The sequence below is a fragment of the Tachysurus fulvidraco genome, chromosome 3 (genome assembly GCF_022655615.1).
Source record: "Tachysurus fulvidraco isolate hzauxx_2018 chromosome 3, HZAU_PFXX_2.0, whole genome shotgun sequence".
Taxonomy (NCBI): Eukaryota; Metazoa; Chordata; class Actinopteri; order Siluriformes; family Bagridae; genus Tachysurus; species Tachysurus fulvidraco.
In genome coordinates, this window is record NC_062520.1 from 26,988,217 (window position 1) to 27,014,976 (window position 26,760).

The following is a 26,760-nucleotide window of genomic DNA, read 5'->3' on the forward strand; positions in this document are numbered from 1 at the left end:
TTGTGAAATATATAAGCATTAAACATCGTTCAGCATCCATAAGAGACACGAGCACAGAAGTGAAACATAAATCAACATTTAAATCTCCTGCTTCACTGGACATGACTAAGCAATAACTGACTGTAATAGTCACAATTTAAAATGTCATCTCCCTAAACAGATGATTCCTCAAAGATGATTCCGATGTGCACAGAATGCTACAGAGGAGGAAGCGCATCCTTCCTGGGATCTGTTCACACTCTCTGTAGAGGATACAAGTTATGTGAAAACTTCCTTAAAACAGCTGGCACTTATTAAACCACACCCACTCTCAGGCTCAATAATGACTCACCAGGTCACACGTTACATTATCACACGTACTGTTTGGGTCGATAACGCCCTATTAAATTAGACTAACTCTTAACCTGGGCTTACACTGGCTGATTTTGGATGGATTTAGACACATTACTGTTGCCCCTAAGAATTTTATTTGTAGTGGATGGTAAACATTGTGTGACTTATACATTGTGAGAAGGTAAACAATGCCAGGTAAGCAATGCCAGGTAAACAATGCCAGTTGGTTGACTTATCAGAGGTCTTGGTCAGGGGTGGAGTGTACTTTTATTACAGTACAATAATTCACCATCTTGGCATGTCCATATACAGTATGTGATGGTAAGGACATCTTTAAAAAAAGAAATACATACAAATAAATAGACCATGTACATCCCTGTTTATTTACATTCATGCCATTTCTCAGACACCCTTATCCAGAGAGGCTTTTCTCATTTATACAACTGAAGGTTAAGGGCCTTGCTCAGGGGCCCAGGAGTTTCAGCTTGGTGGTCCTGGGATTTAAACTCACAGCCTTCTGATCAGCAGCACCTAAACGCCTAAACCACTGAGCAACCACGGCTTGTTAATAAGAACTACTTGCACTCCTATACATAAGTCATCCACTACCCTGTATATATATCACCCACCATAGACTTGTCATTTCTTGTAAATATACCACTATGCACTTCTGGTTAAATGCTTTATTGGTTTTATACATGTACTTTGCACAATGAAAATAAAGTTGAATCTAATCTAATCTAATCTAATCTAATCTAATCTAATCTAATCTATTTTTGATCTTTTTATTCGGATTTAAATTTGTTTCTCCTATTTAATATATCTATATGCTGCTACAGCCTAGAGGTAAAGCAGGATAATGTGTAATGGTTATCTTTGTTAGCTAGCTATTGAATAGCTATCTATGTAGCTCAAAAATAAATTATGAGCTAGCGAGCTACTGTTAGCTAACCAGAAAACATTAACTTTCTGTATATACTGTTCATAATCAAGGTGGTGCACAGTTCAGTGCTGCTCACTCGATTAATTATAGTATATTGTAGGTCTGCTTGGTTTTATATTACCGTGCTGAAATTTACGGTACTTCTACTTGACAGGCAAAAATGTCACATAACCAGATCAATTTTGTCCTCTCTCTGGAAGCTAGATAGAAAAGTGAAGAAATGGTCACTCAAATTGGTTCAAGTTTGTGGCTGCTATAATCAGAACTGTAGGTATTTGGTAACCATATTCAAATGCTATGCTTTAACTGACAGAAATAAGGATCCCACAAATATCAAGGTGGCACCAATGGGCATGGTTCTATATATACACAGGTGCTTTGTGTCTATGTTTTCTTGCTTACGTTTCTGCACACAGAATGGCAAACTGGGCTCTGCCATGTTAAGATTGAAGTAACTAGTTTCATCATTGCCATTTAACTCTGGACAGTCACACATTGTGAACAGTATTCAGATTTGTTTTGTCGTACAGGGTAATTCATGCTTAAGCCTCAACAATGCTGTATTTTTCTGTCACAGAAACCTTCTGATCCACTGCCGCCAGTTTCTGATCCCACGGTTTTGTCAGAGTCCTCTGAGACTCCCCCGGACTCGCCAGTTTCTGTGCTAACCCATCTCTAACCCATCTACAGACCTAGGAGGTCCAACATGCTTTTATGTACCATGCAAGTGATACTCTGTAATGCTTTTTTTTTTTGCCTTCCCTCTATAGACCCCCCAACAAAAGGTTTCTTCATTCACAGAATTGCGGACTGACATTTTGGCTCTGCCAACTTCATCCAAAGCCACCAGCTTATTTAAGCAGTTTTAAATATTTCTTTTTGTAATATTGAACACTTCTGATATATAGCACTGTTCAATACTGTATTTGGTGTTGATATGATTATTCATCTAGTAACAATCCTGGCCCGCCTTCTTTGAACTACTTTCAGCTTTATGCTCGACTCTTCATCAGTGATCGTCTGAAGACATCAGTAGGAAGGACTTAATGTTACGTCTGTAATGAACTCAGGAAGGACTACAAACTGCTTTAGAAAGGACATTATTTACATTTATATTATTTACTATCCAGTGTCACCCAAATGAGGTTGAGGTACCTTTCTGTGTCTGATTCCACTTAAGGTTTCTTCCTCATATCATATTACCTCATAACTGGATGGTGAAGGAGAGAAAAAGTTCTGAAGTGAACAGTTTGGTTAAACAACATTCATAACAACAAGCTATTTAGAAGTACTGCAAATAGCAGCCTTTCCTGAGAGCCACTCTCATCATGCAGTGGTCAATTTCACCATGCATCAATAGAGAGCTACATTTAGCATCATGTGTTGTGTTCAGATGAGACCAAATGTGAACTTCTTGACAACATATACAAACATGTGAAGAATTGTGGCTTGTGGTTCAGTGGCACACTTGTAAAGATTGATAGTATCATGAAATCTGCTTTGTACAAAAATATTTTAGCAACAAAAAAAAATGATTAGTGAAACACACAGTACTTCCTAATCAACAGTGAAAGGGATAAAAAAAAAAGACCAAATGAATGAAAGAAAGACCAGCATTTTTCTGCTTGTATCAGCAACCATGCTATATAAAAACACCAGCTCCAAGGGTGCAGACCATTCGGAAAGAAGTTCGCTACTGACAGTAAAGGGTGTTCGGAAAAACACGTGTGTTGTTAAAAGACCCATCCCTGTATGTTCAAATAATGTTTTATATTTAAACATATATAAGAATTCACAAACTGCAATGTATTTCAGTCACAATTACAGTGCAGTATACAAATAAGTCCTTCATCAGCTGTGCCATGAGTCGGCCCCAAGAAGTATCATACATTTTAAACATTATGTTGTAAATTGGAGTTGGTCTAAGATGATTTTAACACTGCTAATATTAAACATTGGCAGTAGGAAATAAAGTGTGTGGTTTTTTATTTTTATTTTTTACAGGTGAGCAGGCAATCCCACAAATCTGTAACCAGCCTACTGTATTGTGTTGTTCCAAATGGATTAGGAAACATTTTTTTTTTTTTACATTCAGTTTTCCAAGACTTGGATACAGGTTGGCACGCCATCTGGATTCACTGGTGCCAAATGCTATAAACCACCTAAAAATGGCAATGGTGGAATGTTTTCCTAAAAAAAGGTACTTATAAAACACAGTCTGAGGGAGAGTCAGAGGAGTGAAAGATTATTTTCCACTTGGCCAGGGAGGTGTCTACGTAGGTCTGGCTCAGGTCTCACTCTCTTGTTGTGTGATGCCATCTGCATATGAATCAGAAATGCTGCTCATCCACGAATAAAATTCAGTTTGAGTTCTACCTCATTTCTGTCTCTTATCACACAAACTGTCACGTGTACTGTACATACTGCTGTATCCTGCCTCTCCATTGCTTATAAAGGTTTCTACATTCACTGATTTTGAATGATCTACTGATTCATATACAATATAAGTTTCTACTGTTTCGAATATATACTGGATTCTGAAGTCACAATTCAAAAACCCAGGGCTCTCAAGTTTTAAGACAGGCAAGTGTGACATCTCCAACCCCCAGCAACCAAAAAAATAAATAAAAAAATTTGGGAAGGTTGTTGTGTTTGGTAAGGATCACTGACCGCAATTTAACCAAATATAAAGTATTTTTGTCTGCTATGTTAAATCTTACCCAGATAGTGCTATTTTCTGATTGGCTATTGAGTAGCCTTTTTTTGATTGGCTGATAAGTGTCAGATTTGACTAAGATGTGAGTTGTGCTTGATTCCTGCCCGGTTCCATAGAGACAGCGAAGCGGGACTGATACATTTTGGGCGCTGCGACATACAGTATTAAATATATGATAAATAGTCAAAAAGTTTTTCTGTGTGAGAAATACGATGAGTGGCGGGACTCAAATGCGTCACTCTCAATGCGTGACACTTGACAGCCCTGATAATCACTGAAGCTAATTTCCAACCACTGAACCTACAAATAATGTATTGAATTTGGAGCAACCCAAATGTGGCAATTCACAGGCAAACTGCCTTCCATTTCGATTAATTGTGCAATATATCTTTATACTTTTATTTTGTAAATCTGTGTGATTGATAATGGTTAAAAAGTGAGCATATTATCACATGTACCTATTATAATTGAGAAGGTATATATAAAATCATGTTTATATGGGAATGTAACTACTGGAACAATATTTGGCCATGAAAAAACATAAACGTCCATAAAAGTCAGTGACAGTCGAATATAAATTCTCTGTAAAACTTGCATGTAATTCTTGCGTGATGACTCAATGAAACTTCACCTTTGTTCAAAATATTTGTTGCCTTGGGAATACAGTATATATAACTTACAGCTGTCTCCTGAATGCAGAATTAGGATTTTGATAATCTGTTGTGTGCTGAATACTTCGGATTATACCTGAGCACAGTTGAATTCTTGAATCAGAAGGCGTGTATAAATTTGGTACAACAGCACGTCTCTTGCAGTAATTACTGCTGTAACATAAACAACAGGTTACTATTAACACTCTTGTTCTCATATGCTACCATTCATACAGTAACAGCCCATACATAGGCATGCTACACAATCTAAGGCTAATAATAAATGGATTTTATTTTAAAAAAAGTGAAAAACGTGCTTTTTTTGTGGAAGTTTATTTAACATTTATAGATTTATAGGTATTATCATTTTGTAACAGACAGGAAACTTCCCAACATGCCATCCAGTGCCATGAAAAACTGTTTTTCTTTTTGTTGCAACATTTACTTCAAAAGACAGAATACAAGAAAGGCTGGTTAAAGAATGCCAGGAACCTTTCGATTCAAACCATGCCAGTGCCAAAGCTACTGTGCCTATGATCCAAAGGAACAAAATTTCTTATACTCTTTGGTTTAAAAGGATGGCATCCTGACGTATCTCTATCAGTGACATTAGTGTATGTAAAATATGGCCGTTATCTCTTTGTCAAAGTTCCAAGAGCAGAAACTTCGTGGTATAATTTTGTTCAGAATCCCAGTGGACCCAGGGCCTTTCCCTGGAAAGCAGGATGTGATACAGGAATACGCACTGAATGGGATTCCAGACTATCAGAAGGCACCATGTACACAAACACATTTATATAATTTGGCAGACACCCTTATCCAGAGTGATTCACATTTTTATCTCACTTTATACAACTTAGCAAACGAGGGGCCAAGCAGAAGCAGCATGATAGACCAGGGATTTGATCTCACAACCGTCTGATTGGAACACCTTAACCACTAGGCTTCCACAACCACGTACATTCACACACTCATTTAACACCTACTAGCAATTTTAGAGTAACCAGTAACCTGGACCTAAACCATTACTTTATATATATATATATATATATATATATATATATATATATATATATATATAATGTGTGTGTATGTGTGTATATATATATATAATGTGTGTGTGTGTGTGTGTGTGTGTGTGTGTGTGTGTGTGTGTGTGTGTGTATATATATTATAAATAGTCATTACAACACCTTCCCAGAATAAAGATCAGTAGTGTAAATTCCTCTAAAAACAGTACACAGTTTTGTGGTAATTACTTCCTAAAACTAATATACTTGAAGTTTATTCTCAACATGACAAAAGTGAATTCTGCTTATTTGCTTCCTTAAAAAACTAATATTTTGAATCATTTCAGCATTCATCCACAAAAAAAAAAAAAAAAAAGGCTGGAAAAAATTGTATTTACCATGACGCCTGCGAAGAGGCAGACCACTTTGCCACAGGTAGTTGTGGGAGACACGTCTCCATAACCTACTGTTAGGAAGGTGATAGCGATGAGCCAGAGAGCTGTACCCATACCACCTGTCTCCACCTGGGCCTGCCTACAGAAGGAGACACCAGCCAGTCTTAATATATTGTTCTAGATAACATGGGTGTTATAAACATACAATGGATATGAAAGCTCTACACACTCCTTTGAATAGATTTGCTTTGAAACCAAGACAAATAATGTCAGATCTTTTTCCAGTAAAGCATGGTGGTGGCAGCATCATCCTATGGAGCTGTTGCTCCTCAACTGGGATTTGGGCTCTGGTCAATATAAAAGGAATTATAGACAGATCCAAATAGCAATCTATTTTGGCAGTAAACCTACAGGCATAACTCCAAGTAAACAAAGGAATGGCTTCAGATGTTTTAGAAAGTCAGAGCCTAGATTTAGGGTTAGTTGTTCTATAGAAAGGTGTATATTACTCCATCATTGTTTCATTTATAAGTAAGCAGACAAAATTTCAAGTTGCATTTGGTATATGTTGGTGTTAAATTTCAATATAAAAAAACAAACCAAACCCTTCAGAGAGATAGCAAAAACATTAGGTGTGGCCATTGGGTGTAATACATTCTTAAATTTAAAGGATGCACTGGTTAGCTTAGGAACACCAAAAGGTCAGAATGACCATGGAAATCATGTGTGGTGGATGATTCATTTGGCCAGATCATGAACATCCTTAAGGAGTTTAAGTCAAAAATCAAGAGAACTTTGCATCAGAGTAAATGTTTTACCACAAGATGGACAAATGAGAATGTTGGTAGGGGGTACCTTTACTGTGAAGTGGTGGAGTTTTCGTTATGATAAGTATGGCTGCCAGTGAAAATGGTTCCATTGTATTTACTGAAGGTTGACTGAAGACAGCAGGATGAATTCTAAAATGTATAGAACTAAATCATCTGCTTAGATTTTGCATGATGATGTGTCACCCTTTAAATAGACAATGCCCTGAAGCAAACTTCAAAAACCAATGCCGATGCTTTTTTAAGGCAAAGATTTTGAATATTCTGTGATGGTCAAATCGATCATCCAACTGAACATGCATTTCACTTGTTGAAGACAAAATGAACAGGAGAAACCTGTCAGAGGCCAGGGAAAAAGCCCAGCATTTGGTGATGTCTATGGAGTTGACTTTTTGTAGTCACTAACTGCAAAACATTTGCAACAAAGTAAAGAGCTGCTTTGTTTTATGGTACTATTAGTTATTCAAATATTTTTTGTAGATGTGCGTGTGTGTTAGGAACATGGGAAACAAACACAGAGACACACACACACACACACACACACACACACACACACACACACACACACACACACACACTCTCACACACACACACACACACACACACACACTGAACACCAATCTTTCAAATCAGAGTTTTCTATGTAATAATAATAATAATAATAATAATAATAATAATAATAATAATAATAATAATAATACAATCAAATCCTTTAATTGCTTTTAAATATGTAAGTTGGTAAATAAATAAATTCCTTCACTAACTGTTAAGAAGTGCTTGAAAATAACTTAGCCTCTTCGCGAACCTCAATAAAAAACAAGATTCATTCCCCTGAACAAGCTGATGCTCCATTTCACAATCTATGCTGACTTGGCAGGAAATAAAGGAATATTTGTCTGTTATAAATAGTCTTGAAGGGACCTATTTATAACAAATCTATTACTAAATACTTGTTTCCAAATCAGGACTTCAAATTGACCATCAACAGAGATGGGAGGATGAATTGAAGTGCCTGGCAGTATGATGTGCATGTGAGTATGTACATATACAAAACGTGTGTGAGTATGAGCTTATGAATGTGTGTGTGTTCTTTTTTTACCTTTCACACAGCCGTAGCATCCAGGCAGAGGTAAACCAGAAGAGCATGATAAAAACCAGGAGTGTGCGTGCCGGATACTTGTTCATGAGTACCTTGAGAACGAAGCGGAAAGTGAAGTTGATGTTGTTAAGTGAGCCAATGCTCCTATATGAGGCACTCAGCAGCACCTTGCTGTGAAGCAGAATGGCCCGGTGCACCAGGTACAGGCGCAAGAACATCAGTGCTGATAGCACTAGCTCCAACTCCAGCCATGTCTCCATGGGACTGCTGCAGAGGCACAGCGGTGTCGTAACTGGGGGGGGAGTGGAGGAGGAAGAGTTTGCCCCTGAAGTTAAGGGACCCAAGTAGATGCCCACTGGGTGGAGGGAACAGACCAATAACTCCAGAGAAATGCAGAGCACACGGTTGGTGGTCATGGCAATACGCCAATCCACCTGGTTGTGGTCTATGATGAAGAGCTTGTAAGAGGAAAAAAAAAGTAGCAAGTGTATCAATAAGCAAGGATTCTTCTATTGATAGGAGTGTAAATCTTAGCAAAATGCAGCAAACAATTTCCTATTTGACGAAAAACAGAAAAACTATTCAGATATAATTGTCTTGTCCTTAAATAAGTTATAAATAAAAGTTATAAGTTATATCTTCTAATGTTTATAGCATAATTTTGTGTACAGTATTTATGCATTATATCTGTGCTTTTTGTTATTTCTGTTTGCCTAGCTAACCTTCGATTTTTTAGCTTATATGAGACCCATTTCTATAGATACAGATAATAACCTCAGCCTTAGTATTTCCCAACAGGCTCCCAATCATATAATACCATTCTGAAGAATACTTTACTTCACTATATGTAGACATTCTGACCTTTAGATTTGTTTCGTCATAACAGCAGAAAATTGAAAACATAACACATGGCCATTACAGATGTGTAATAGTAGTAAGACACTCTTATCTATGTCTGTAAATAAGGTAGTGTCAAGTGAAATAAAGTACCCTGGTTCTAAAATGAGAGCGAGTTAATAAATATAATAAAAACAGAACAGTAAAATGTAGAAAAGTGGCCAGATAATGTGTAAAGTATCAAGGTGTGTTGGTGTGGTTGTGCTTGTGTAAATTGTATGGAGGTGTGTCTGTGTGCCTACAAACATAGACCTGGTTATAGACAACATCTGGCAGATTCCCTTATCTAGAGCAACGTACAAAGGTGCTTTGAAGTCTCTATCAATACATTGATACTGGTTTACTAGGATGCAGACCGAGGAAACTCATAGCCGGAATGAAAGACCTCTAAATCTCTATACTGCAGTGTGGCTGATCAGTGTAGTGCTGAAGGTGCAGACTGGTTAAATAGTCATGGATAGGGGAAAGAAGAATTGTCCAGAGTAAGTAACAGCTTAACCCAGCCTATTCCTGTGAACAATCAGTTCCAGGAAGTCTAGGCTGTTCTCCCTGACCTGTCTGACCTTTCCTGATCAGTTTGTTCAGTCTGCTGGAATCGCCAGCCTTTATGCCACATCCCTAGCAGACTGGTGCATAAAAATGGTGCTGGACCGATAAACTCTGTATGAAGCATGATGCTCTCTTCCTTCCTGTATCTTGCCTTGCTGTTACTTGTCCAGTCCAGTCTGCTGTCCAGATGTACGCCCATTTGTATGTCTCCACCACCTCCACTTCCTCTCTCAGGATGACAGGGGTTAGCAGGGTCGAATTTAATATGCTATTATGGCGGTTTGGACAAACCAACAGCTTGTAAGCTAGTAAACAGTAACTCAAAATGATGAATGAAAAGAGTCTTGATAATAGTGTCCTTCATACATTGTTACATCTCCCCCCTCACACTTCATTATTGCGCTAATGGACTGTTTACAAAATGGACGTTATTGCACTAATGGACTATTACACAAACTATGTTCACTTGCACACTTGCTCTTTTTTTTTTGCATTGCTGCTCACCATTGCCTTACCATTGTATATATTCACCTGATTTCTGCTTATAGTAACAGCAATATATTTAATAGCCATATATTTAGTTAGCCAATATATTATATTAATAGCCATACATTCTGTAAATTTCAGTTTATACTAATAGCCATCTGCATATTATATTCATAGTATATATATATTCATTTGTGTATTATGTCCATAGCACGTACAGTATATATTCATCTGTACATTATGTCCATAGCACGTATATATTCATCTGTATATTATGTTCATAGTACATACACATCTGTAAATTACTGTTTATAGTAATAGCCATATTTTGTTACATCCTTCTGTAAATTTCAGTAATAATTATAGCCATCTGTATATTATGTTCATAGTACACACACATCTATAAATTACTTCTATATTACCACTTTATTTAACTCGTTTAAATCTTGTAAAAACTGTACTGTATATCCTGCACTTGCTGCTATTGCACTCTATTTAGATCTAAACTGCATTTCGTTGCCGTGTACTTGTACATGTGTAATGACAATAAAGTTGAATCTAATCTAATCTAATCTAATCTAATCTAATCTAATCTAATTCCTGCTGCAGAGTCTTACATTTGTTAATCAAGACTAAACCATGAGGTAAAGTACATTTTTGGCAACTTTCTATTGCTAAACTTTTACAAACAAATGTAGACAGCATTGATTACACAGAATGGAACAACTGCAAGCAACTGATTCAGCTTGTGGTTTGAATACATTAATTAATTAACCCGCATATTCCTGCTCAGATTTCAGAATCAACCGATTTCAGAGATGACATCTGCTTGTACTGTACTGACATATTTCCTGCATTCTGCAACAATCACCAGCCACACCAAGAGCTTGCTTGCTTATATCATTGAAATCACTTTAAATAAGAGAGGCAAAGAAAGGTACTATATGGAAATGATTTCAGACTAATTTAAATGCATTTTTGAGGAACACCATTATCTACTTCTACATTTCAGAGATTTAACTACATTTCACAGACAGCAGTGATTGATATACAGTTGCAAGAAAAGGTATTTGGACCCTTCAGAGTCGCATATCTTAACACTATCAACAAACGCTATCTGTTTTAACTAATAAAACACAACACATTTTTTTCTTCTTGCGCATATTGAATATATCATTTAAATATTCATCAATGCATGTGAAACCTTAGGCTAATGGCTTTAACTAATTAGAGCTAGAAACTGACAAACCTGGCATCCAGCTAATGAAATGAGATTGGAGGTGTGGGTTAAAGCTACTTTGACTTATAACAAGCACTAAAACATTTTGTGTTTACTATTAACAAGAAGCATCTGCTAATGTGAACCATGCCTCGCAAAAAAAGAGCTCTCAAAAGACCTACGATCAAGAGTTGTTGTGTTACATAAAGCTGGAAAGGGTTACAAAGTATATTCATCTGTCCACTGTTAGACAAATTGTCTCTAAACGGAGACGATTTAGTACTGTGCCTACTCTCCCTAGAAGGGGTTGTCTAGCCAAGATAACTCAAAGGGCACACTGTACAATTGTCACTGAGGTAAAAAAAAAACCCTAGAGTGACAGCATAAGACTTGATGAAATCATTGGAATACCTTTTTATGTGTCTACTATACGGAAAACATTAAACAGGCATGGTGTCTGGACATGACAGGACATGTCGTAGAAAGGAATCGCTTTCCATAAAAACAAAAATAAAAAAAAAAGTTTGCCAAAGACCACCTTGAAACTCCACAACATGTTTTGAGGACTGCTGAAACTAAGGTTGAGTTGTTCGGGAATAACATGCAGCACTATGTCTGGTGAAAAAAGGGCCCCACATACCAACATGAAAACATCATCCCAATGGTTAAGCAAGATGGAGAAAGCATCATGATCTAGGGCTGCTTTTGCTGCAGGGCCTGGAACACTTTTAGGGAATGATTGATGGAAAAATGTATTCCCAAGTTTATCAAGATATCCTACAGGATCATTTCAGGGTGGCTGTGCAACAGCTGAAGTTCAGTAAAGGTTGGTTGATGCAGCAGGACAATAATCCTAAGCAATGAAGTAAATGAACTAAGAATGGCTTAAAAAAACCCCAACAAAAAACGAAAGTCTATCTTATGGAGTGAATATATATGAACATGAAGAACAAGACTGTGCTAAAGCAGTTCTTTTAGGAAAAGTAGTATAAAATTCCTCCTGAACTGATCTGATCCAAAGCTAGAAGAAATGCTTGGTTGAGGTTTTGTTGCCAAAAGAGAATCAACTAGCTCTTAAAACCAAGAGACATGTTCAGTAAAAACATGAAATATTTTTGCTTATAAATGCTTTTATGTTGTCTTAAGCACATTCTATATGTCTATACTACAGAGATGGGGGACTCGAGTCATATGTCTTGACTCGAGTCAGACTTAAGTCGCAAATTTGAGACTTGAGACTTGCTTGACAAATATTAAAAAAAGACTCGACTTTGACTTGACATTCATGACTTGAGACTTGACTCGGACTTGAGTTAAATGACTCAGATGGGGGACTCGACTTGACTCGAGTCAGACTTAAGTCGCAAATTTGAGACTTGCTTGACAAATATTAAAAAAAGACTCGACTTGACTTTGACTTGAGTTAAATGACTCTGATGTGGGACTCGACTCGAGTCAGACTTAAGTCGCAAATTTGTGACAAATATTAAAAAAAGATTTGACTTGACTGACTTGACATTCATGACTTGAGACTTGACTCGGACTTGAGCTAAATGACTCAGATGGGGGACTCGACTTGACTCGAGTCAGACTTAAGTCGCAAATTTGAGACTTGAGACTTGCTTGACAAATATTAAAAAAAGACTCGACTTGACTTTGACTTGACATTCATGACTTGAGACTTACTTGTGACTTGTACATGTGTGACTTACTCCCACCTCTGCGATACTATACAGTACTTCTGACTTTGATGAATATGAGAACACATTTTATGACCTATTAATGCAAAAAACAACTAATTCCAAAGGGTTCACTTCTTTGTCTAATGCTTGTAGAAATCTCTAAAAAAAATAAATATACAGCACATTTACAAACTTTGCTAAATGGTAACTTAAAAGTCTAATAGGATTCCCCAGAACCTCAGTATTCCACACAATATGATAGTGATTCAATATCAATACCATTATAATACTAACAGTAAACGATAAGGTTTTGTAGCCTCTAATCGATATGTGACCAACTCGAGTAGGCCTACAGTTAATTTCTGAACAATGTAGAGAAATGAAATATTTAGTTTAAATGAATCAGAAATATTTATCAATATAAATCAACTTTTTCTTTTTCCAACCAATAAATATTTACACCACCACAGGCTAAATACATCATAACACAAACTAGAACATAAGTTTGCACATCATTTGGAAGTTGTCTCCTCCTTCATGGATTAAAGGTCTTTTATCTTATTAAAAAGATTCACTAAGTGAATTTAAGATGAGCACAGATGTGAAATCTGTCTATAGTTTGTGATTTCATATTGTGATAATATACACTGATATTGAATTATTTATTATTTTGTCATGCCTGTAAAAGTTGCTGCGTCCGGATTTTCAGGTATTTTATTAAATATACCAGCTAAAATCGGGTGCAATTCCTCTAGAAGAATGTATTAGTAATCTAATGCCTAATCTAATCTCATGTTCTGTATGAGGGACTCCAATGATTCAACAGGCAAAGTCAAAATTTACAGGGACACATTTCTAAAATTTTGGACTCTTCTCAAATGTTACATGAGTCGTGTGGGAGCAAAATAGATAAGGATCAGATTAGGAGTAAATGTCATTAGGAAAAAACGGATATCTCGACATGCTTTTTCACAAGCTACACATGATTAGAAATTTAAGATGAAGCAGGATTTTATTAATTTTCATTTACAATGTAACCTCCTTTGTAGAAAAAAAAAACATATCTTTAACTATGCCTCATCGCTATGAAGAAGATGGTATATGTCAATATGGCATAGGGTAGATTATTTTGTAGTCATCTGTTGTTCACTTCACAGCATACCAGATAAAGCAACCACACTGTTCTTGTTTTCTTTATCTCGGGTTTGCACTCACAGATAACTTCCCCATGATAAAGACTTTATTGAGTTACACCCAGTCATGGTATAACAGTCCTCAATTGGTCTAATCAGCTCTAATTGGTTCATCTACTGTCTTCTTTTTATTTATTTACCATGATTCTTCTATAAACATCTTAGCTATAACACCTGGATTACATCAGTGATGATAATTGATCATAATTTCTGCCAGATTCCATATTTTTTTGTAATCTTGACATGAATGGGTAATAAATCATCCCAAAATGGTTTCAAGACAAAGGCTTAAAGGTTAAAGGTGTATTATGATGTGGTTCCTTCCTTCTGCTAACCATTTACCTCTTTTCTCTGTACTCAGTGTATTTTAATTCATTAATTGTTCATTTAATCTGTAGTTACACAAATAAAACAAAGTTATAGAATGTTGTAGTCAGTCCAAAATCATTTATAAAATAGGGATCTGTTTTTCTTTTCACAACCGTCATGACGCAATGCGAAACAGGGCTAAAAAAGGTGATTGATATGTGTATTTAAATGTAATATAAAACTGTGGGACACATCAACATACTGTAAGTACAAATTTGTTTCTGTTTTATTTGGTAAAGTACTTTTATTGTGGAGCTCTACAGCAGCTCCATAGTTCTGAATCATGTCACCAACATTAAATATTTTCACAGCATGGTTTCTAATTTAAACATGAGTGCTAATAGAAATTTGAAAATGAAATGCTGAAAAAAGTCCATGGTTTCTCCTAGTAACCACTGAGACTCAAATAGTGAAGGCAGAAGAGTAAGTCTGACTTTTCGAGACGGTGTGAAGTATTATATCATGATATCGTTTTCCACTGAACTGCTGTGTACACTGACTATGATTACACCACTGACAAAAATAAAACAGCCATGTCATCAAGGCGCAAATGTGATATCAGCAGCTAGCATTAATCCGTTGACACTGATATTCATGAGCAACAGACTTAAAACACCTAAGCAGATATATAACCACTTAAACACAGTTTATGCTAGCACTCAATTATATTTTTCTTTCAACTGAACATCCCACAAGAATCTTGGTGTTGGTATGAAAGTATGTTTAATAAATCAGAAAATTATCAAATTAATGAAAATCTTCAAATCTCATTGCCAAATTTCTTTTCTCTTCATATTTGCAGGCATAACCAAGAAATGCCTAGAGAACAGACCTTAACATCAGAATGAAATATTGTACCATTTTAAGGGTGTATTGTATACAGTTGTATACAGTTGTAAGGGTGTATTGTATACAGTAATGTATACAGTTGTTTCTCACTCACCCGGACGTCTTTATAATGGAAGGCGATGATAAGGATTAGCAGACAGCCAGTGGAGAAGCTGATGAGGCAGTTTATACAGAGGGCATAGATGGACCCCTGAGAACATGCACAGAGAAGGGATACATGATGTGAGTCTTCATTGACAGAATAATATCCTGGATTTGAACTTTACTTCATCATTTGTAACATAATAACACAACATGTATGACTATTACATATGACCACAAAAGGACATTATACCAGTGTTTTGTCACATCCTTCATTGTCTCTTTCAATATTTTGTTCTAATTTTCTATTGGTGTGTACACTGGTTGTTTGTGGGACACCAATATGGCTACACCTGTATTCAGGTATGGCACTTTGGCCAGTAACCCAAGAAGAAAACAACAACAACCAGGCAAGCACATGAAACTGAGCTAGGACTGGGTGCAATCAGCAAAGGCCAATAATCCCTTCCAAGTTTATGTTACTTAAATTGACAACTTTCCTGAATTTCCTGAAAAGAGGGGACAGAAAATAAGTTTTACTAAGTCAGCTACCATGAGCCATGTCATAGCATCTTGTTATATCATTTATCAGCAACTCCACTTTCCTCCTAGTCAAAAAGCCCAGATCTAATAGGTAAAACTATGCCTGATCTGTGCTGATAAATGATACCATGCTCACCATGGTGAAATTCACAATCTCTTCCTCCAAACAGCACTGCAACCCAACTGACCTGCCTAAACCCTACAGAAACTTCCTAGACTGGCTGATGTACACATTTAACAGCCAGTGAATAAAGAGTTAATACATTTGCCCCTGCATTTACTGTACATCTTGCAGTCCAATGGATGCAGAATGCAAAAATAAACACATTTGCACAATAACAGATGTTTGCAGAATTTCATTTTAAGTGGTTTGTTAATAAAAATATCTATCATTACAATCCACCTTCAAATACAATAACACTTCAGGTGAAGATAAACACATTGCATTTAAAAAAAGTCATTTAGATTTAGAATAAGCTAATTGCTAACCAATTAATGTAATAAACAGCAAGCTATTTCTTGGCAGTCTTTCAATATATAAACCTGACGATTCTGTATTTTATTCTGGTTTCGTTATGGAGTACATTTCTGTTCGAACTCCAAATCAGTGTGCAAATGAGCTTTGAGCGCCTATTTATGTGTAATGTGTGTACAATTACGTTTATTGATGTCATGCTGTCATGGTATCACCCTGGTGACTTTTTTGCATTCTTTACTGGGTTGGCTTGTCATTAACTTATATGATGTATTATTAGCTTCAAACTCATTTGCAGCTGTTAAAGCAGCCATAGCTGACCAGTGAAAGGGAAATTCCTGGAAAACTTGCCTTGGGTTCTGTGTTCAAAAAAGCATCATTAATTCTCATGAGATGGATTGAGTGGGTGATAAAATGGACATTGTTATAATGATTTAAACCTTTGGTAGTGTACTTAATGTACCCTTAAAAAGCAGTGTTAATATATTACAACTAGAACAAAATTAGCCATTAGTTGTGAGATTTGTCTCAATTAAAATTTCCTACCGTGCTTGTTTCTTTTGGCTAAAGCCTATGGTACATGCTTTACATGTGTGCTTTGATAATGCAGCTTTACCCTCACCACCTGATCAGTGTGTCCAGTTCTCCAAAAAAACACAGAAACGTACCTTAAATTTTTAGGATTTCATGCTTATAAATTCCCATTAATAATAAAAATTTTAACTCATATTGAGAAAAAAAAGGACAAAACTCAGGGGGTGTGTCGGTGGTCATATTATTAACTTAATTGTAATAATAACAAAACACAGCAATACATCTTATATTTCCTATATTTTATATAAAAAAATATAGGTTAAACAGCTTAAAAAGATGGCTATGACAAAATTACAGTATGACCATTTATCTATGTACTGATTATAAACTCTGTCCATTTCATCATAGCTGTCAAATATATATATATATATATATATATATATATATATATATATATATATATATATATATATATATATATATATCGATATTCTTTATATGTTGCTATACCTCTTTTTGTATGCTGCTATATTCATACATATATTCATACTTTATGTGGACACCTGCTTCACAAACTGTTGCACAAAGTTATAAGGTTGGGGCCAAGTTTGGTTTAAAAGAACTCCAGTAGACACCATGGAAAACCTTTAGGATGAATTAGAATGACAACTGAACCCCAGGCTTTATCGCCTGATCTCCTTAATGAACACAATTCCCTACAGCCACAATCTAATGGAAAGTCTTCTCTGTATACTGGAGGTTCATTTTAACAGTAAGACTAGACTCAGTCTGGAATGGGATGATCAAAGGGAACATATGAGTGTGATGGTCAAGTTTCTACAAACTGCTGTCCATATAGTGTAGTGAACATGCTCAGATTTGTTGTATGTCTGATTTGGGTTAAGCTCTCAATGTGCCAGTATTCTCAACAAATTCTCATCTGTCTATTAGCTTCTCTTCGGACACCATGTTATCCATCCTACCACATGTATTTGTTTGAAATTTTGGTTTGCATACATAAGTTCTAACTAGTGCAAGACTGCTAAGGAATTTAGATTGTATATTATATCACACAAGTAAATACAGGCAAAAAAAATCAGCTCTAATTTCCAGTTTGTCATGCTTTCTCACATAACGCAAAAGACTTACGAAAAGCAGTATGTACAACATATGCAAGGCCATTTCAGGGTGACATTCGATTTTCCACCATTTAAAAATGAAATTAAAAGAAATAACATCACAATGAACTATTTCTAATTAATTTTTTACTCCGTACCACCAGAGCAACTCAAAAACAGCAAAACAAAATGTACATAACATCCTCGAATCCCCAGCTATATATCTTTTTAAATGCTGTTAAATATATATATATATATGACTAATGTTCAACTGATGCCATTAGAGGTTAACAAGAAACCACAAACTATAGGCTAAATACAAAGAGGCTCATTTTAACATTGTTTACACACGTTACACTTTATCTTCATGCTAAATGTACAGAGTACAGATAACGATTTGAGGTTTTTTTGTATGTCCTGAAAATACAAGTTATCATTATTAAAATATGCAGTCACAATAATAATGTTAGTGCTCATATCATAATTTAAGGTAATAATTAAAAAAAGGATTTTATGTTTAAAATGTTTTTTTTTAATGTTAAATGTCTGATTTTACAGAAGTCTAATATGGAAAGCATGCTACATTTTTTAGCTATAATAATAAATATTTAATTTACACTCTTTTTTAAGTAATAATCAGTGACTCCAAATGAAAACTACACTGTTAGCGGTAATTCCTTTCTCAATTAATTTGGATCAACAAAGCATTTGTAAAATACTACAGTAAACCAAATAGGGAGCCAATTTTTTAAATCTTTTTTATTTGCAGAGACAATTTTAGCAACACAGTCAACGAGTTGAAAATGACTGATGATTGAATCCAGAATGTACCATGCTGTAGTAAATAAAACTTACTCAAGTCAGGAAGACTTTTTTCCATTCTTTCACTATTACAGTATGACTGTGTTACTGTGGCTTACTAACACTCAGGAAGTGATGTAAATGGAAGTTTTAATGGATCCTTTCAACAGTTTAAGGAGCTGGACAATGATCCCAGACAGAGTACAAAACAATTAGGAAAATCTTCAAGATGCACGTACAGTATTTGCTGATGCAATAGCAGCCTGTATTGCTTTCCCATCATTTGTTGGTGTCTGGTTTTATTAGAGCACAATGTACCCCATTTTGTGCCCAGACAGGTCACAGCTCACTGGAAGGCTTTGCAACTTAAACAATCACTCTTTACAACCACGGTGAACAGAAAAGCATCTTGCAAAGCACAACATCTCAAACAACTGGATGACAAGAATGGAACCAGGTGTAGACTTTTGCTGCTGTATCTCAACTTTTGATATGATGTTGCTAAATGTTTTTCTGCTATGTTCAGGTTTCTATTCAAGTGAAATTATTGGGTTCACTAACTAAACATTTGCATGGATGATGCTTATGCTGTTACACATAAATACCAGTTTCACACAGTAAAGAGGCAAATCTAGCACAACGATGCAAATGATCTGCCTACATTTTGTGTTATCCCTTGATATTTTGTACTAGAACTTATTATATTTCTATTAGACTACTGCTATATTATCACACAGCCAAGCTCTTAATAAACACTTCCATTCTAAAAATATAACAAATCATTAGTCTGTTCTGACGTTTAATAAAACTGAGAATACAGTTTCACCTGAGGGTTTGAGAAAAAAAAAAAAACATTTCTGTGTATTAGTTACAGCATACAGACTTATCAGCTTGCTTTTAACACATTGGCTGTACTCCAAATGTCGGTGTTTCACATTTGACTGTGACTGTAACTATAGAAGCCAGCTAATTTTCCTTCTTATTTTATTCCATATTACACACATACAAATGGCTGATTTGAGATAGTTCTCAGTATTACAGTATTGTTGATAATGTCAGTGATACACTGCATCCAGTCACACTGTATAAACACTTCATAAGTGAAAAAATGCTAAGTAAACGTCTCCTCACAGAATATCATCAGATTGATAATTGCATATGTTAAAATCACTGTGTAAGAACAGAAACACCTTTTTTTTTATGCTGATATCCTAAATTTGTGATTTGTGAATACTAAACACACACAAATTGAATGTGTGCCACAGACCGACATCAAGATTAAGATGTTTTTTTTTTTTGCCTTTTGGCTCATCGTAGTGAAAATCAGACCTGAAATTCTGTGCTGACTCACTGAAGGTCATTCCACAAATCTCATTATTCAGCCAGGTGCCAATTATACAGTAAATGATGTGGAAAGATGCAATATGACCACAGGCAGTTGAAGGAGTGCAAAAGGGGGAGGTGAAATGTGGAAAAACAACCATAAATAGTCAGTTTTCCCGCATAAATGGGTTTCCAGGAGAACAAGGGCTGCTTCAGTTGCTCCAATTAGCATGGTATGTGGTAGAGAGGACAACACCTGAAAAATCAGCATCTGAAGGTCAACCCTCAAATACATTATTCAAACAAAGCCCTATTTCTGTATTAAATTATGTGGAAAAGATGTGATATGATCGTGTGCGGTCTGTCATAAAGGGGGAGATTGAATGTGGAAAACTTTGATAATTTTTTATACATTTCCTGCACAAAATTATTTTCCAGGAAAAAATCCTTCTCAGCTATGTCATCACAGCCCAAGGATGAGTTTAGCTTCTAAATGGATACTTGATCAATGAAACTAAGATGTAATCTTAGATGCAAGATGTGTTTGAATAATTTGGTCATTCTTCCACAAAAATATAATTACTGGAAAATACAGGAAATCTCATGCAAACACTGATTAGCTGATGATCATCAAGATCTTAGCAAAATATGTCTGTTGAGCATATGAGAATGTTGAACTGTTTGAAACGTGAGAACAATATTAAAACCCGCTTGTCAAGCTCAAGTAAACCCTGAATTCATGAGCAGAGGCATACACCGGAATAATGGTCTATGTTCAGAACTTATAAAGCGAAGGCAACTACAAGAGCAACAGAAAAAAATGAGCTGTAGATTTTCACATTCTTTAAGAACTCAGTTGTTTTAAAAGGACCTATATAACAATACAGAAGCCCAATGTCCTCTGATAGTAAACGTAGATGTGTTTATCTAGTTAATTAGTTGGTGTAAGAGTGTGGAGAAGGCCTGCAGCACTTGCAGTTCTCTAACAGCTCTATCTAACGGCTTATTTTGTACTAGACATGTAGTGCTTTTTTAATACCTTTGAAACATAATTATTACAAAGGATTGAATATGGCATCTGTTTCTATGTTTGTTAAAACACAGAGGATGCAAAAAAATTGAATCTTTATTGACTTCTGGCCAAGCACACTCAAGGACAAAGTTTACGGGCTGCACACACGTTCGGTAGCACTCAGGATATCTGGTTTCCTGAGTTAGCCCCTGTTTGATGGATTGCCACTGTAGCCAGCAGATTAATCTACGTGTGCAATACGTTTAATAACCTCTTGATTCTGCACTTACCAAATGAACATAACAACCTTTCAGACTGAGATTGTGTAGAGATAAACAACGTTAAAACTAACCCTGCCAGAGAAACTATTTTCTACTTTAGTCAATAAGGTAGCTGTGGTTCAAGACCGTAGGTCACAGAGAGGAGCTAGGACACAAATAAGGACATAAAACAAAATTAAATGAAAGTGGCAGTTGAAAATTAACAACATACAGTCAGCTTGTTTTGAGCACATTTACATGTGGGTCTATTTTTTCAGGGTAATATCATGGACCATCCCAACAGCCTCTCAAAAAACACAAAAAGCTAGTTAAAAATATGGAGAATTGGTACAAAGGAGATTTTTCCTCTAGGCATTTGAGTAGTAAAACAAGTAAATGAAATGTTTTTTATACATGTATTTTATCCACTATATAGTCCCTATTACCTCTCGCAAACATTGCAATTTTTTGCAATACTTTCTTTTTGTGCAATAATTTCTTTTTTTCATTGAAAATGAATTATTACTGATATTGATCCTGATGAATAGCTATGAAACTAGCAGCCATGGAAGAATTTCTTTAATTAATCTGGCAACGCTGTCATTTAGGTTTGTGTCCACTGCTCCTTGGTTTGTGTCCTTGCTCCTCAGTAAGGTCAGTATGCAGCACAGAGACTGCTGCCCATTTAAAACCCTCTTACTGCTTGTTTCCAGTCCCATTTTTGACCACTACATGAAATAATAACGGCAGGAATGACTCTAAGCTAAGTGGGACAGTGAGTTTGCTGCCCCACAACCGCAAAACATCTTGAGGAACACTGACTTGTATCTGTCAAACAGCAACACTATTTAAAATCACTAGCGTTTTAACAATTTAAAAGTTACAGACGTGTGAATAAAAACTTGAAGATTAATATTTGCTGAACGGCTTTAATGAACGTTGGGGCTCTGCCCTACCTGACAATATTTTGGAGTCACCACTGCAAGAAGGGTTTCGGATATTTCTTTTATGACACCTCAGGCTTTAATATTAGAACTGTGTACTGAAGTACTCAATCTTGTCACTGTCATCACTAAAGTTTGTGTTTGCTCTATAGTAATGTAACTCATCAGTCTCATCCAAAATCAGCTGCAGAGAAAATCCACTGGAGTCTCTCCCATGTAGTCATTTTCTCCTTTCAACAAAAAATATAGTTACATGTACATTTGAACTGAAGTGTAACAGGATCCGGGATATAGAATTATAACAATAGTGATATTCTGCATGAATCCTGGAGCAAGCAAATTAAAAAAATAAAAAATTATATATATATATATATATATATAAACATTTAAATATCATTTACATCAGTTAACAAGTCGCCTTGTTTGTGTTATGTTGAGACTTTAAATAGGTTATTGCTGACCCCAGTCGCCCTCCTTCCCCACTTGCCGGTCACTCACCGGCAGGTAAACGGCTGGACAGAGCTCGGCGTGCAGGATCATGAGCAGGATCCCGAGGAGAGCGGCTCCGAGCGCACATGCGCAAAGGCGCCGCTTGTCCTCCAGAAGAAACTTTCTGTCTCTGAGTCTATACAAACTGCCTCCCTCGATCGGGCTCATCCGCTTGCCTGGGTGCGATAGTGACACCGTGATGTCAGTCGTATCGCCGTTGCGGCTTCCGAGCCCGTCCACTTTGCCGTCAGAGTGCGAGTTACGCACGCTCATTTCCATTACGGCTACCCAAAACAAATAAACACACACGAGCACGAAACGCTAGTGCCTCCCCCACTCTTCAGTCACCACCCTCCCGACCCCCTTTCACCCATCCGAGCGCATTCGCGTACCCAATTCGGGGAGACATGACACAGAGGAGACGCACGCGACTTAACGTGAGTAATGTACATAGACGCACATAAACTGTAGCGCAAACCTCGCGCCCACCTGAGCTTCCCTTGCGCACTCCACTCCGTCATTGGCTCAATTCCTATCGGTTCCCTATTGGACATAAAAGAGCTCTACGTAAGATGACATGTATTCAACTACTTAGGGCGCTTACGTGCCATTTGGGATTCGCTCCAAGTCTGCAATGCTGCTTAGAAAATGACCCAAACACACAAATTAGATGTACAACGCCAATCAAAAAGCTGCCACATATTATTTAGGAAACTCAGAAAACCTTTATAATTATTCATTTATTAAGTAACTAAGTAACTAAGTTACCAACTAAGGTAGTAAATGCTAAAAAAAAAGAAAAAAAAAGCAAACAATCAAACAAACAACTGATTTATTAAATTACTAAGTTCATTCATGAGTCGCATTAATATAAGAACGCCAATGTCTTAATATCAGTACTTTAATTGCTTGCATTTACTTATAAAACATTGATAAAATATATAGCCTAATGTTTGCTCATTATATAACCGTAAAGATCAGGTGTGTTTGACTAATTGATTAAAGACAGCGCTACAAAATGGTACATTTGTGCAAAAGGGCGACCTCTACTGGAGGACTAGTTAAGTAGCAGGTTGGCACGTAAAATTAAAAACGTCCCACATAAGTTATAAGTGATACATGATCTGACATTATTAAAAATCATCCACTCATTAAAACTATAAAGTTTATTGACTACACACACCTTGGTTAACACTCAATATGGATGTCCAACAAGATTGAGAGCTTTATGGTTAATGTTTGTAAGAACATCTATACAAACAACACAGGACCTAAACCTAGTAGGTTTTATGCTTTGCCTTTGATGGCAGCTTTTTACAACTCAGCATATTTATATTAAATGTTTTTACTGTCATTACTCATCTTTGTGATTTCTTTATAGTTAGGTCTGATCTTCATCAGTCCAATTCTGAATCTGGACAGAAAAAAATCTATGCCGAGTCCCTTCCTTCATCCCTCCAACAAAGTAGATTATTACACTTAATCATTGCATATTAAGAGCACAAGGATTCAGTGTACACTATTCTAAATTTAGGGATGTAATACTAATAAAATGCGTAATATTGAGCCTAGCTTGTGATATACTGAGACGTTAAATATTGCTTCGTCCCCTTGGAAACTAATTGGCTTGTGATGGGTTTGTGTGTAAATGATGTTTTTCGCTGTAAATATATTTTACTATGTCTGTAGAACATCGCCAGTCGATGTGCTTTTTGTACTGTGAAAGGTTCACTCACCGGCAGGTACACGGCTGGACAGAGCTCGACGTGCAGAATCATGAGCAGGACGCCGAGAAGAGCGGCTCCGAGCGCACAGGCGCAAAGGCGCTGCTTGTCCTCCAGCAGCAACGTTCTCTCTTTAAGTGAGTACAAACTGTCAACACTGATCGACTTTATCTGCTTGCCTCGGTGCGAGAGCGTCACCTTGATGTCCGTCGCATGGCCGGTACGGTCTCCGAGCCCGTCCGCTTTACCATCAGGGAGCGAGTTACGCACGCTCATTTCCATAACGAAAAAAACCCAAAACATATACTAGCACGTAACTACGATGTCTCTTCACAGTCCTAATTTACCGTTGTCCGGTCTCTTTTTCACACATTCGAGCGCATTCGAGTGCCAAACTTGACATGGATGAGACGCACATTAACTCTAGCGCAAACTTTGCGCTCACCTGAGCTTCCCTTGAGCACTTCACTATATGTGAATATATATATATGAATCCCAAACGGCTCCCTGTTGGACATATAGAATAACCCACCAATACCAAAAGGTATTTTATGCATTAACCCGGTCCCTTAAAGTTAGTAACATTTTGGGATAAGCTTTAAGTCTGCTTATAAAACTGACAAATTAGATAAACAAGGCTATAAAGTATAGAAACTTATTATTTCATACTCTGATCTAAGGTGCGTAAAAAAGGTACCGGTGTTCTGTTTCCAGTGTGACTGCCTCTTCTCTCTGGACCTGCCTGATCCATCCGAAAGCCCTACGTCTGGTTGGAGTCTTGTCGCTTGACGGTGCTCAATGCTACTGGGGACTTTGAACTGCTGTTTCGGTAGGTCAGGTCTCCATCACTGAACATTTGAATAAATTGTCTCAAGGAGTTTTTCCTTGCTACCGTTGCATCCGGCCTGCTCATTAGGGATCAGTATAAAATTCTGTAATGTTTATTATAGATATTTCCTTTATCAAGAAGTCAAGTCAAGAAGCTTTTATTGTCATTTCAAACATATGTAGCTACGCAATACACAGTGAAATTAAACAACTAACAGCTTGGTGCCAGTTAGCACAGCAAACTTCAGAGGTCTTCTAGAGTCCATGCTTTGACAGCTCAGAAGTGTTGGAAGCACAAGAGGGACCTACACAGTATTACACATGGGATTTTAATGTTATGGCTAATAATAAATATATTTGGTATATAATAAAGATTAGAGGTCTGATTTCTGCCTTCACCATGTGTGCATGGATTTTGCATTTTTGCTCCCTTTGCTTTGGTGTTTTCCTCAGTGTACTCCAGTTTCCTCCGGCAGTCCAAAGCTTTGTATTGTAGGCTGATTGCCAATTGGCATTGTCTGTAGCGTGTGAAATAGTGTGTGAGTATGTGTGCGATTGTGCCCTGTGATGGGGTGTCCTCCTTCTTGATTGATGGATGGATTGCTCATAACTGCTTTATCCTGGTCAAGATCTGGAGCCAATATACAGAAACGCTGAGTGTAAAGCAGGGTATTTGCTGGACAAACAAGTATAATCCATGAACCTCCGCCTTGGAACTTACAGGAGTGAGAAATGAGGCAGGTTCAGGGGTATCATTCACCTACTATTTGATCATTTAAGCTATAGGGTTTTTGCTGACAAAAGCCACGAGCACACACAAATGCTGATTAATGTAAATTACTACTACATAAACAGCAAAGCAGCACCTACCACATCAGTGTGAAGGGGCATGACACCTCTGGGCAGGGTAGATAAATATTGATCTACAATTAATCAATCAATCTGATTGTGTAAAGGGGAACCACTAGTGAAAGACTAATTAAGTAGCAGTTTGGCATGATGGCCTATAGAGAGTCAAACACTGCTCTTAAATGATATTCAATTTTATTTATATATAACTTTTAACAATGGACATTCTCTAAAAGTAGCTTTACAGAATATAAAAAAATATAGAACTTTCTAGAACTGGAAATTTCAAGCTTTAATATAAGACTTGTATAAAAATGTATTTAAATTCATCCCTAATGAGTAAGCCTGAGGTGACTGTGACAAGGAAAAGACTTAAAAGGGAGAGTGTGATTATTAATCATCATAAACACCAATGAGATTATAAACAATGACCTTTCTACAGTCGTATACAGTCATTTGGAGTTGTGTAAACAAGGAGCTCCTGAGCAACTCATAAGTTATCATAATATCTGAGTTCAATATAGAGTTAACACTAACTCCTCGATGCTGAAGCCTTCAAATG

At 36.6% G+C, this 26,760-nt stretch overlaps 1 protein-coding gene across 3 annotated transcripts in view; it reads right to left on the reverse strand.

Moving 5' to 3' along the window:
- The window catches only part of kcnn4 (potassium intermediate/small conductance calcium-activated channel, subfamily N, member 4), a 36,078-nt gene extending 10,749 nt beyond the window's left edge, over positions 1 to 25,329 (reverse strand). The window contains exons 1-4 of one of the 3 annotated variants that reach the window (XR_003442766.2): positions 24,534 to 25,329; positions 15,312 to 15,407; positions 7,974 to 8,431; positions 6,051 to 6,186 (exon numbers count right to left, since the gene is read on the reverse strand). Coding sequence is in view for 2 of the 3 variants with exons in the window: in XM_027160935.2 (XP_027016736.1) it covers positions 6,051 to 6,186; positions 7,974 to 8,431; positions 15,312 to 15,407; positions 24,534 to 24,824 (981 nt within the window). In the remaining variant the exon portion in view is untranslated. Of the gene's footprint in view, positions 1 to 6,050; positions 6,187 to 7,973; positions 8,432 to 15,311; positions 15,408 to 22,806; positions 23,269 to 24,533 lie in introns of those variants that run through there. The other 2 variants (XM_027160935.2, XM_027160944.2) reach the window with 2 other exon arrangements.
- Between the last annotated feature and the right edge of the window lie 1,431 nt (positions 25,330 to 26,760).